At 36.8% G+C, this 13,727-nt stretch overlaps 1 protein-coding gene across 5 annotated transcripts in view; it reads left to right on the top strand.

Moving 5' to 3' along the window:
• Nucleotides 1–13,727, top strand: part of ADAMTSL3 (ADAMTS like 3) — a 189,670-nt gene that overhangs the window by 99,546 nt on the left and 76,397 nt on the right. For all 5 annotated transcript variants that reach the window (XM_062000541.1, XM_062000545.1, XM_062000540.1 and 2 more), the window contains exon 7: nucleotides 9,612–9,738. In XM_062000541.1, the coding sequence (XP_061856525.1) occupies nucleotides 9,612–9,738 (127 nt within the window). The remainder of the gene's footprint in view (nucleotides 1–9,611; nucleotides 9,739–13,727) is intronic.

Below are 13,727 nucleotides of genomic sequence, written 5' to 3'. Positions count from 1 at the left end.
CTGAACCTGACATTCTTCCCTGTGTGCCATTAATTATTGAACACATGTAGTAAAGTACATTTTGGAGCATGTAGGAATTGACCTGTACTCTGCCTATGTATTACTGCAGACACCACAGTTGACAGGCTGGACCTTAACTGGAGAGACTGTTGAAGTTACTCATATAGATCTAATGAAACTTTCTGGTTTGGAGAGCTATGTGTCAAAATTTTCATATGACTGCACATACATGTGACATATGTCATAAAACTGAGGACAGTGGGGAGCTCCAGCTGCAATTCAGCTGGGAAATGTTGGTGACTCTTCAGAATCTAACTGAAGCATCCTGGGCTGCATCAAAAGGAGCTTTGCCAAAAGGCTGGGGGAGGTGATTCTCCCCCTCTATTTTGCTGTGGTGAGACTCCCTCTGCAGTGCTTCATCCAGCTCTAGGGGTCCCAACATAACAAGGACATGGATCTGTCAGGGGCAGTCCAGAGGAGGCCACAAAGATGTTCAGAGGGATGGAACACCTCTCCTGTGAAGACAGGCTGAGAGAACTGGAGTTTTTCTACCTGGAGAAGAGAAGGCTCTGATGAGGTCTACAAGAAAGCTGTGAAGGAAGTTTGTAAAAGGGCAAGTAGTGATAAGACAAGGAGTAGGGGCTGTATGCTGAAAGAGCAAGATTTAGAGAAGATGTTAGGAAGAAGTTCTTAACTGTGAGAGTAGTAAGGTACTGGAATGCGTTGCCCAGAGAGGTTGTGGATGCCTATCCCTGTCAGTGTTCAAAGCCAGGTTTGATGGTGCTTTGAGCAACCTGATCTAGTGAAAAGTGTTCCTGCCCATGGCAGGGGGATGGAACGAGATGATCTTTAAGGTCCTTTCCAACCCAAATCATTCTGTGATTCTTTGGGGACATGCTGAGCAGAGGTTACCACATTGTATGTAACCTATCATTGTATGCAACCCTCTGTAGCCTCAGTGGGTTGCTTTCCTTGCCTGACAGAAGCCCTTTGTGCTGCCCAAGTCAGCAGATAGTGTAGCCAACCTCCAAGGGCTGCAAATGCACTATTTTTAATGCACGGTCTACCTTGGTGTAGTAATTCCCTTGAGATGACATTATTGGCAACTCAGATGCATGCTTTTACTGCAAATAATAATAGGATGCTCTCAGACACTGAAAAGGTTTTTTGTTTTGCAACTGACCACTGCTGCTAGGCATTGATGTATTTTTTCAGATCCTGTCTTACTCTCCCTCCTACTGTTTTTTGTGGAAAAACATTCCCTATAGAGATTTCTTACTGTCTAATTTTATCCTTTCTTGTCAGATAAGTAATGTTTTTTTTCTGATCTCTGGTTTCTTATCTATATTTATTTTTTCCTGGGTTCTTTCTGACGAGTTTTGTTCTGTTTTAGTGAGCTTTGAACAGATGCAATTTTACTTCCCAGCCTAGCAAGGTCCTAAATCATAAGAACAGTGACAGTAGAAGAACTCACGATTGGGTATTGTCTCGAACCAGAGCCTTAGTAACCTTCAAATCCCCCAGTGCTAACCTCACTTTCATATAGCAAAGCAGACTTGCCTGGACTCAGCCATAAAAGCAGCAAAGTAATTTTTTTCCATGTGTTGATTTCTTTTAAGAAAGCATTCTCACAAACAAGAAGCCCAGTGGGAGTTTGTGTCCTATCCTCTGAGTGTGTACATGTGCATTTTTTAAAATGGAGACCGTGTGGGAAAGGGTCCTTGCTCCTCTACTGGGTGGTCCTATAACCTCTTAGCTGCTCTAGCATGTGACAGATCCTGTAGTAAGTGTTAAATGCTTTGGAAACACTTTGTTTTATTTGATGGAAGTGGATTTACAGAATTGTGGAACACTCTTTAGCCTCTTGCCTTCAGATATAAAATATTTGCAGAAATATGTGGAAAGTCTTTTTAGGAGCCCTTTAGTATGCAGTGAATTTTATGCCCTGTATTTTTTATATTTGGAGCCTTTTTTTTTAATTGCATTACATTATTTTCCTCTGTATGGAAGACTGGGGAATTTGAACATCATGGTGTGTCTCCTTGTGCCTATCATTCTGACATTTTATGTCTCTCCTCTGAGGTTTGCATTTTTGACACAATTTACCTTTACTCTCTGCTTCCTCATATGGAAACAACTGAAACTCCTTGCACAGGGGAAACTTCCTTACTCCCACTGCCACTAATGCTCATTCAACTTGGCAATTGGGATTGCTGCTTCATTTGCTGTGAAGTGATGGGCTGGACATTCACTGTTAGAGTGCATACTCAAGGTCCCTGAAGGGGCTGTATTCTGTTTATTAACATATGCTGAAACCCATGTCAGCTTGTCTGGGCTGCCACTGGTCTGTAGAGGTGTGAGAACCTATAACACAATCAGGCTTTGTCAGGCTGAGCTTAGACATAACTGAAGAGTTTGAGACAGGATTGTGTGATGACAAAATCATGTCTCAGACCACAGTTTGAAAGTAATGCTTTAAAGGCAACATTCCACATTACTTTTAAAAGTTTCTGGATTATTTTTAAAGTGACTTTTTTGACTGGGATATTCTGCTATCTTTTCCTCTGCTCGTCAGAATGAGTTTGTAGATGATGAGCATGGGAAAGAGACAGTGGGATTTTTTCATTGTATTCTCTCCAGGGATGTATTTTCTCTGTGTGGAAGTAAAGCGCAAGCCAAAGTTATTACAAAGCAAAGGATGCGAGCAGAGATTGCAAAGTAAATGAATAGATGGGCTTTGAATGACAGCAGAATTTTACAGCAGGACAAACATATATGGAAACTATTGACTAAGACAGAGCAGGATTCTCACATACAAGTTTGGTACTCATGCTTTTATTGTCATAAGTTCCCATAGCCATATTTAAATTTAATTATTTGTTCTGTGAATGCAGACATTCTTAACATCTGCCTGTATGTGATTCTGTAAAAGACAAATAGAGCAGAAGAAAATGCAGCAAATAGCCAACCTTGATGAAACAAGATTTGTGTACTGTTATAGCACATCTGACTGTGCAGTAAAACATAGCCTTAATTTCTCAGAGTTTCAGTTTCTGTGAGGTGTCTGTTTATAAAAAAACCTTTTTCTCTGACCAAGGCACTGAGGATTTCAATTTTCCCTATTGAGAGTGATTCTAATACATTGCAGTAGAAATTTCGCTTTTTAAGTATGTAAGGACTTTTATTGTTTTCTTCTTTTACTGGTAAACATTGAGATAAAACATGTGTCCTTTCTGAGTCAAGTCACAAGACTTGGAGAAGATATTTTTGCCAGAGATAATTCTGGGGTTATCTTGTATTTTTTTGAAAAACTGATAACCTTTAAAAGTATGCAGATGTTTTTTTGTTCCATTTTTATCTTAGTTCTGATCTCTTGTAAAGCTGAAATAAATAGTTTGGTTATAACAGTGCAAGAACTACTATCCTGAGGCAGGGCAGTTGCATCACTTCATTGGATCTGTTTGATGTAATAGTCTACTTTCATTCTATATTTTTCTCATCTTGACAAACTGCACAGAAAGTGAAAACCCAATTGCACCTAGTCTGCAAAGTCTTTGCCACCCTCCAATAAACCAACGGTCCAATCAACACAGGATTTACTTTGTGAGAGATTGCTATAACAGATCTGTTGCTAGCCATTTTTAAAACAACTACTGGGCAACATATACTAGGATAATTACAGACTCTTCAGCCCTTGAGGCAAAAGATGTCTATAATATCTCTATCACATTCTTGTGAAGAAGCATAATTATCCTCTCCATTTGTGCTTTCTCCAGTGGAGCTCCTTGCACAGCAGAAATGTGGTATTTTATATTTTAAGCACATTGGGCATTTCTTAAATAATTTGCTGGGTTTTTTGCTTTGTCTGAATGCCACTAAATGCCATCTGTGTTTGTGTTAAAATCTCACTATCCTGGTGTATTTCATGAGTACATAGGGTTGTGCACCTTTTGGAATTGCCAGGGCAGTGAAAGCACACGATGGTGAATGTACTCAGAGTAGCTGTCATCTGGATTTCCCCAAGCATTGTGGGGTTTGCCCAGCAACTCTAGAAAGATGGTAATTATGTCATATTGAGATGTTATTGAATGATTTTCTTCTTTATTTTGTTAAACCAAATCTCATGAATAAAGGGCATCACTCCCTAACCCTGAGCTGCCAGTTCTCGAGTAAACACAGAACACTGAAAACCACAACTGATCTTTTTTATTGGAATCACTGATAAATGCAAGTCAAAAATTTGTTAGTCAAAGTAGAAAATGATCTAGTATTTAAGATATTCATTGTTGAATATCTAAATGATCTGTGTCTTGAAGTGCTTAGTCTAAGATACAGTAAGCTCAGAAAGAATGGCACTAGTGCAAATTCAGTCTTCGTGTTTGGTAGAATTTATGTATTTGTCGCAAATAAAACCAGCAGCAATTATTCTTTTGTGGCCACTTCTATTAGAACACTATATATATACACATATATATCTTTTTTTCTGAATGTATTTGGGTCTCTGGCTTCAGAGAACCACAAAAAGGTAGGAAGCTCCTTTCTGAAATAAAGAAAATATAGTATTATTATTATAGTATAAAGAAATATAGTATTTAATTGTGTGTATTATTGTATATAATTTCATGCTTTTGCTAATAATGACACTTAACACTTAAATGGTGCTTATTTTGCACAGATCTGTGGGTTTACTCGTGTTTCAGATAAGCAATCTTCTTCTGTAAAGCACAGGTATATCTTCAGGTACTTTATTTGAAGTATATCATCTTGAGTCATTAGTATCTCAGACACATATTTTATAATTGACATATAACATTTTATAATTGACAGCTCTCCTCTGTGCAGTGTATTCTACAAAAAACAGGTGATGTGCCTATTTTGAAAGAGAGTACTGTGACTGGAGATGAGTGGCCAGCTGAAGGAATAACACAGTTAAGGAGATCTAAAGCAATGGTCTAACAAGTAAAAGTTGAAATTTCTGCACTGGACTCTGTGTTGGCAATTCTATTCTATGTTAGTGTTTATACTTACCATGAGAAGACTGAAGGGGATTTGACAGGTTTTTCATTGCAGTGGTTTTTTTCTGTATTGGACTTTTAGTTAAAAATCTATCACCTTGCAGTCCTGTCCATTTTCTCATCATAGTTATTTATAAATATCCTTAAATTTAACAGACTATATTTTGATCTTCAGAAATCAAAGTTAACATGCTCTATTAATTTTTTTGTTTAAGTCTAATTCATCATCTGAAACCCTGCTGAATGAGTAAGAGCTAGAGAAGGAGCTGCTGGAGCTTCTGAGTGATTTTTGGATTCATATTTTCAAAAATATTTGTAGTGCTCCATAGCCATTTATAACATAGCAGCAGCAATTTAATTTTTCTATTTGATCTGTATTACTATATTTTATACCCTGACCTTTTGCTCCTCCTTTGCTTTTCTGAACCTACATGAGCTATTCTAACCATGCTACAAAATATTTAACACCCTTCAGTATTGTCTTTCACAATAGCACTGGCCTGCTAATATTTAGTTTAGAGATTTGTTGAGCGTTTCTGTTCACTGCTTAATCAGATGCTTTCTATCTTAGCTGCTAGTGACAAAACAGGATGATTTTTTTTTCATATTTCTATTTTATTTCTTTGAAAGAACAGAAAAATAGCATTCAGGTTCTGTCCAAAATCAGTACTGCATCAGACACCAGTTTCTGAAAAGAATCCTGTCAAATCCAAGTTCAAAGATACCCCATTATGGACAAGTTATTAAATACATAAAGTACTCGTTTCCTCAATACCCTATTTATTGCTCATTTTGTTACATATTGGTGAATATTCTTCCTGCTATCAGAGGGCCTCACAACCTATTCATTAAAATACTTGTATCATTATTTTGCACGATGATATTTATGACTTCAGATTGTAAGTTGCAGTGTCCCAATCCTTCCATTACACAGTTTGTATTATCACTTGTTTCATTCATGGAGCCTATGTTACCATCACCTAATATAATTATTTCTGACTGTGCCCTGAAAGCCTGCAGATGTTTTCCCTGTCTGCCTGTAATGTTTATAGCTGATCCCTTTGCTCTATAAACAGTGAGAAATGTGGGGTAAATGAACCCTAACAAACACCTTAATCGTCAAAATCGTCAGACCTCTGACTTGCTGAGATGGTGTGTGAGCTGAGGAAGGCTGCTGCCATAAATCATTTTCTTGTCCTTATTGCTACTTTGTTTGCAAATACATATGTACTCTCTTCAAAATATTTCATCAAACACTATGGTTTTCTAATAGTTATTGGCTAAAATAGTAGTACTGTAAATTCATAATGTTTGGTGTTGAAATATTGTGTGTGTTCAAGACCTGGTTTCCAAAGTTATACCTTGCAGCTTCCCATTATCTTGGTGAAATCCATGGCTGTCCAGCTTGTCTGAGAAATACTGTTTCCTATAAGGGTTTTAAAAACCGATAAAAGAGTCTAACTCTAGACACTGAGGTTTGAATACACTCCAACCTAGACTAAGGTGACCCCACCTTAGTCTTCACTCGTAAAGATCCCTGGGCAGCAACTCTTGCTTGAATTAGCTCTCAGCTTAAGGCTTATCACATGAAAATCTGGAATTCTGTGCTCTTTTCAGACCTAGATTGTAATACTAATTTGAATTGTTTTCTAAATTGTGTTCCAGGATATCATTGCTTGATACTTATATTCATAACAGTTGATAAAAACAAAATCTCAGAAGGAAGTCCACAGAGAGTGAATGCATCTAGCTGAACATGCCACCTTTGCTGGCAGGGGAGCTGTAAAGGTTTTCCCATATCCAAGTCTCTTGCAGCTAGCACTCCTGTTTTATTTCTATGGCATTTCTTTATTATTAAAAAATAAGCAATAATGCTATATGAAACAGTCCTCTAAAGTATGCTGCTACGCTGATTATCTTTTTTTTTACATTCCATGCTGGACACAGTAATGCCTTGTGTTTGCACAGTTGTATAATTTTTGTTGTATACAATGAGAGTTTGTTTTCATAGTGACTGTGTGTGATAATTCCGTATATATGCTTTTTATTATCAGTTGTGTGTTAATGGGCTGGTCTTACAAGTACTCTGCTCACTTATTACCCTCCTCCCACCAAAGGCTTGCAGGATCTGTAGTCTACAAATATACAACAGCTTAAACTAATAAAAACACAATTTCTCAGAGAGAGTCTCCAAATGTGCAGCTTAATATTTCTCTTGAGAATTAATTGATGAGTGAATAAATAGATTCTTAATATTTAGAAAATGAGATTACACTACGAAATGGAGATGTGTTTGTGAGATCTGGGGAGAGATTACACTTGCTGTATTTATAACAATTTGCTTCCATGTGCCAGTAGTATCTTTATGTGAAAAAGCGCAGGAGAAGCAGTGGAGAGCCATAAATACTTTAAAAGTCTACCCGAGAGAAATATAGACTCTCTCAACTACTGGTACAGCCCTGATCATTGCACCATCTGAATGTTTCCGAATCTTTAGGAGATTTATTCTTGTAACATCCCTGCAAGGTGGCGAATTGCAATTATATCTTTTTGCACAGATTGGAATAAAAAAGCACAGGAAGTATTCAAAGGTCAAAAAGAAGGTCGGTTGCGGAGCTTGGAGTTGTCAGATCTAAGGCTGATGTGTTGAGCACTCTATTATTATAACCCTTGAAATTCTACACAGCAGTCCAGTTAGCTTCTATTTCTGAATGAATTCTTTATCAATGCTAATTGCTGAAATGGGAAGTTAAGCTTGCTTAGAGCAATTAGTTTACAATTAATCTTTTTGTTATTTTCTGTCAGTGATGAATCCAGGGCTAACATTAAAAAATACCTTCAAGTGAAAGCACTTTAACCTTTAATTCGATCTTAAATGATAGTGTGTTTTCCTCACGTAGCTTCTATGTAGCAAATGAGCACCTGTTCTGAGATGGTCTCATTTCACACATGCATGTGTGTTAATTTGTTTCATTTCACAACTGAGCTTGTGTTAGTACTTCAACATTAAATCATTTTAGTTAAACTGCTTTTTTCTTTTAAAAATGAATTCTTTGCTGAACTACACAGGATGATCTCCATCAGATGCAGGAATAATTAATTACCTGCTGCTAATCTAGCATTCTAGGGTAAATCTGAACCCTTTAGTAAGGAGATGATGTTCAGTGCTGTATGTTTCTCAACCAGGGTACCATGAACCATCGTCCTTAACACCTTTCTCTCCAGAGAATACAGGATGTAGGGGCTGCTTCGCTTTCTTTTCTATAGACACGTTAAACTTGGAGATTCTGTTTCTCCATGTTTGGCAGTAGGTGTGCTTGATTTATGCAATGTGTATGTGTTGACTCAGACTGGGAGACTCAGCCCTGCCTCTTATGTGAGGACTTGATCCTCACCTCTCCAAGGGGATCGTGTGTCAGTTTTGGCATAGCACAGATGCAGTGGATCTTGGCAGCTAAGACTACCCCTTCCAAGCATTTTTATATAGGAAGAGGAGTGTGCTGGCCAATTTCAGAATTCTAGCACTGCTTTAAACTGTGAATTTCCAGAGTGCTTTCTATCTGCCTGTCAGTTTGGAGTTTGTTTAAATATATGTGTCCATGACGAATTAGCTGCACTTCTCAGGGATGAGTGGACATAAGAACTGTATAGGCTGCCTCAAGAAAACTTGGAGCTGCAGTTTAGCTTTTTACTATATTGCTCAGCATTTGGTACTCTCCATTTTTTTTTTCTTCTATGAAATTGGGGAAGGTTGAGATAGGACAGACCAGATATTCATCTTGCTTTCAACAGGAAGGTTCTTTTAGTCGGTGTTGTCTATTCTTTGTTTTCCCATTCTCACTCCCATGCTTCTTGGATAGTGACTGATATTAAGAAAACTCAGAAAGATGTTTTGATTATAGTTTGGAGAGTTTTCAGTTGCAAGTTTTTAAAAAACTTTGCTTTTGGAATTTTTGGCACTGTTTAAGTGTTTTTAGAATAATAGTTGGAAAGTTTCATAGATCAGGTCTCACATTCAGAAACAACAAAAATGAACATGTGAGAACTGAATAATCCAAGTTCTTTAAAACCTGATTAGCAAATGTGATTGATGTTGATAGAAATGGCAACTATAAGGTCTACACAAATGCCAGTTAAATTTTGAATGGCCTAAACACCAGACTATGAACGCTGCCTATAGCTTCTTGTCTGTGAGGCTGAGGGCTGAGTGCCCTTTAAATACGTAACTCGATTTATTTCATTGCATTAATCCTTCCTCAGACGTAATTAAACAGGTGATGAAAAACAAATTGTAAAAAACATAGTAGTATCCTGTGTTGGAAAGAATAATGCTCAGTAGTATCCATTCCCATGAGTAGTGGGAAACTGATTCATGTATTTCCTATGCTTGAATAGCTTAATGTATCAGTTGTGGTTCATCATTAAAATAATGGAAATGACAGTGTGCTTTTAAAGTCCTAAATAGCAAGATATGCTTTGATAGAATGAAGCCAGCTCATAAAATTGAAAGGATAACATAATAAATAAAATTCCAGAAACCTGAGCACGTCTACTACAGCTTTGCCCTCCTTCTGACTGTGGTGTTGATGTTGGCAGGCGGTGGGCTGTGATCGACAACTTGGGAGCAATGCCAAGGAAGACAACTGTGGAATCTGTGCAGGAGATGGTTCCACATGCAGACTTGTGAGGGGACAAGCTAAGACACATGTCTCACCAGAAAAAAGTAGGTTGCAAATTGATCCTATGATAATTTATCCTTGACTGTTTCCTGCTTGTATAGTAACATACATATTGCAGTGTTGACCTTTTCACTATATACTTGTTTGCAGTTTTTCAAAGCTGCTTATTCTAAAGTCTGTGCTAGATTAGTCTATTGAAATTCCATGAGGGATACCACACATTAGGGTATAGCTAGGAAAGAATTTGAGATATGCATTTTTTCTTATAGAGCTACTCAATTCATTCTGTCGGGAATAATCATCAAGATGCACATCTTATTTTAGAGGGTATCCTTATGTTGCAATATATGTGATGCTGCAGCAATGTTTTTAAATCGTGGAAACATAGATGATTTTCTGGAAATTGTGGCCCAAGACTGAAAGTGCCTGGTTTTCAACTTAACTTTTTTTTTTTTTCCTTAAAGTATCTAAAGAAATTTGAACTTCAGAGGCAAGTTAACTACTTGTATGGTACAAAAAGCACAAGGTTAAAGGGAATAGTATTTTATTCTCTGTTGTTTTGTGTGTTTGACTCAAATTTTGCCATTTTTCTCCAAGTAATTAGCATCTTAGTGAGAGTAACTCTGTAGATCTCAGTAGTATTGAAAATATAAGAGAGAAGAAGTATCAGAATTAGACCCTTTACTGGAGTCTTAGGAGTTTGGCTCTTGAGATCCAGGCAAGGTTTGTTACGTAGAGATTTACTTCTGACACTCGTGATTTCTAAGCTCACAGATGATGCCTCATATTTATCATGTGAGATTATTGCTTTGCATGTATTTTTTTGGTTTCTGAACTCACAATGTGCATTTGTTACATGTGCATTTGTCACAAGGAGATAGAAGCTTTGGAGATTGTTACCTTCCTGCAGAGTGACAAGATGCAGAAGTGATGATCTAGTGTTCTTAGAGTGAAGCTCTAAGTTGAAATGCAAGCAGCTTTTTTTTAAATGGATTAAGCCTGTGACTTTGACAGCTGCATATATTTTAGTACTATTGTAGTTCAACCTACAAAGATTTCACTTGTGACTTGATAATGAAAGAGCTGTATATTGAATCATGTTTAATATTTATTGCAATACATGTAAATATTTCCATGAATTTTTTTTGATATCACTACTTGCAGTATGCTTCAATGTAGATGTGACTTGAAGTACAATGTATGTTATCTTCATACTTGTTATCTTGCAATGTGATTACTTGTATTGATGTACAAGGTTCTGTTAGATTATCTTAGGCTCTGCAGGTGTGTGAGTTTTGTAGTTCACTACATGTGTATAACAAAGGTAATCTAAATGAAAGAGTGGATATTTTTGTAGCAGCATCTTCTAAAGTCACAGAATAATTTTGCACAAGTCGGAGAGCCACTTTTTACATGTAGGATGAGCTATCAGTGTCAGCCTTTGCCTCACCAGTGGCTTTTTTCTTGAATTGTAAAATATAGTTTAGTAATTTATAAAATTTTTCATCCTGAAACAGTCAACATCTTGAATTTTCACAGTGAACTGGAAGGGAGTTTTCATGGAGGGCCACTTTTTATTCACTTTGTCATATCAAACACTCAGAGCTTCTGGTCAGCACAGAGCAAGAGCCTGTGAAGCAGTAAAGATTAGATAATATTTATTGTATTTGTTTTGTGTGTCTATATATAGATAGATATAGATAAATAGATATACACACGTCAAATAACTTTTTCCCTTTCTGATGTGAAGGTCAGCTGGAACAGAAAGGAATTGCATTGTCTGTTCCAGGTTTGCAGCAACAGAAATTCTCCTGGAGAGGGATGATTCCTGGGGACACCCTTGCTAGTTCTTAGGCAACCCAAACTAAACCTATATGATTGGCAAATCTAGTTGAATAGTTCACACTAAGTGAAATAAAAAGATCCACATTTAATTGCTGCTTAGTATGTAAGTACAGTAAAGACAAAGTGGAAAAGGGGATTGGGTTTTCAAACTGTCATTTAGTGGCAGAAAACACTAATTTCATTGTGGTATTCTGGCACAGGTTAGGAACTGCCTACAGCTAATACCACTTGGTGGAAGGTCTCCCATTATCTTGAAGAATACCCATAGTTCATTGTCTTCTCTGTCATAATTCAGTGTCCCTTCAAGAGTTCTTTAAAATGGAAAAAAAGAAGAAAGACCATTCTAGGGAAAGATGTCAAGTTTTAGTTTTAGCAGTAGACTAGATTATATGAATGAATTCCATTCACATAAGCAAAATAGTATACATGTTACTAAAATCAAGTCTTTTGATGATTTTCTTGGCATTGTGATAGTGCCAAAATCTTTTTTTGGGTCAAGTTGTTCAACAACAATATGGCCACGGTTACATATAATCATCCTCTGTGTTAATGAAATGTGGAAATAGACCCATGTTTTCTTTGTGCTAATGTATAATAATATATCCACAGATGACAGATATATATTTAAGCAGGAACTTGTAAAGCAGTGAGCAGGATGAAAATTTTATTGTGCAATGAGGCAACTTAAATAATTGGAAGGAAAGGAATAGCCAAAGATTTTATTATGGAAAAAAGAAAGGGGACATAAACGTGGCTAGTTATCTTGGTCCTCATTTTAAAAACAAAATTTTAAGCATTGATGGCAAATGATTTCTCGTAAAGTACTCACTTTATTTTATTCTCTTCTTTAATATGTTTTACATAAAACGAATGCCTTTGATCAAAAAGCTTAACAGCACTGAAAGAAATCTTACTGTTTTGCAAATATGAAGTGAACTGTCATTTCAAAGGTTCTTTATTTTTTCCACTAAGACTTAATTGCCTTTGAAAGACAAAGTAAGTTAGAGTTCTGCCAGCAAGCCAGATTCTGACATTCTGGTAAAATGATTAAAGGTTTGACTAATGATATTCAAACAAAAAGTGTAATAAGTTGTAAAACGTACCATCCCATTGGGAAATGAGATATCATGGGCCTGATGTTTCTGGTACTATATGCATGGAACTCCCATTAGCTCCACTGCACTTTGTGCACATCGAAAAATTGAAGGATTGGGCCCTGACGTCTGCTTTCTACACCATTATTGGCAAGAAATGGTTGGAAAATGTTCTGGTTCTGATACCAAAGAAAAAGAAAAGATGCTGTTTCTGAAATTAACAGAGAATGAAGTTGGAGGCACAGACTTGTCCTAATCTGTTCTTATTTGATTCTCAAACTGTTGAGTATTTGCACATTTTACCATCTTTGACTTTTTGCTGAAAGCTTTGTACAAAAGATTTTCATGCCGATAGTTTTTAACTGAATTTCTTCTTGCTGTGCATTTTATTTCGTGTGGCACTTGTGTAATTTACCATTGGTCATTCATTGTCACATGCTTTTATGATATCATTCCCAAGTACACTTAACCGAAAACCCCATTTCACTTTGGTCATTTATCTAAACAGAGACCTTCTGCAAGGTTCCCTGGTCAGTATTATCTAGCCCAGCTTTATGACAACTTTTTACCTTGCATCTTTTTCCCTCTTTGAAATCAATACCCTTGGAGCTAGTAACTCCCATTGTCAAGGTTGTCTGATACTTTACTTTATACAAATGATTTTTTGCCAAAATAGAGCAGTTGGATTTGAAACTTTCCATGCCAGGTGCTGAATGTTTTGGAGAAAATTCAGCCAAAACAACTCAGCATATTCCAAGGACAGAGTGGAGAAAAACATGTTGTTTCCCACTGTCAAAACATTCCTGAAACCTTTTCTTTAATATGTCTTAACATCCCCTATTGTTGGACTTGATCACAGATCAGGGATTTGAAATTTGGCAGGCAATGATCTTCTGGTCACGTACAAGCCTTTTGCAATGTCTGTGAACATCAACACATATTTTACTACAACCCTTCAAAACCCCTCAAAACTTTTCCTTTGGGCTCTGTAGAGGCTTCTTGGATGTTAATATCTGATATTTCTGAAAACTTGTCCTTTTAAGTGTACTCTTGCTTGTTACATATACTAATTGCAAACAGTGTGTAATCTTAGA

The sequence above is a fragment of the Colius striatus genome, chromosome 7, assembly GCF_028858725.1.
Source record: "Colius striatus isolate bColStr4 chromosome 7, bColStr4.1.hap1, whole genome shotgun sequence".
Lineage (NCBI taxonomy): Eukaryota > Metazoa > Chordata > Aves > Coliiformes > Coliidae > Colius > Colius striatus.
Note: the sequence above shows the minus strand (reverse complement) of the source record. Positions and strands in the feature narration are given on the sequence as shown.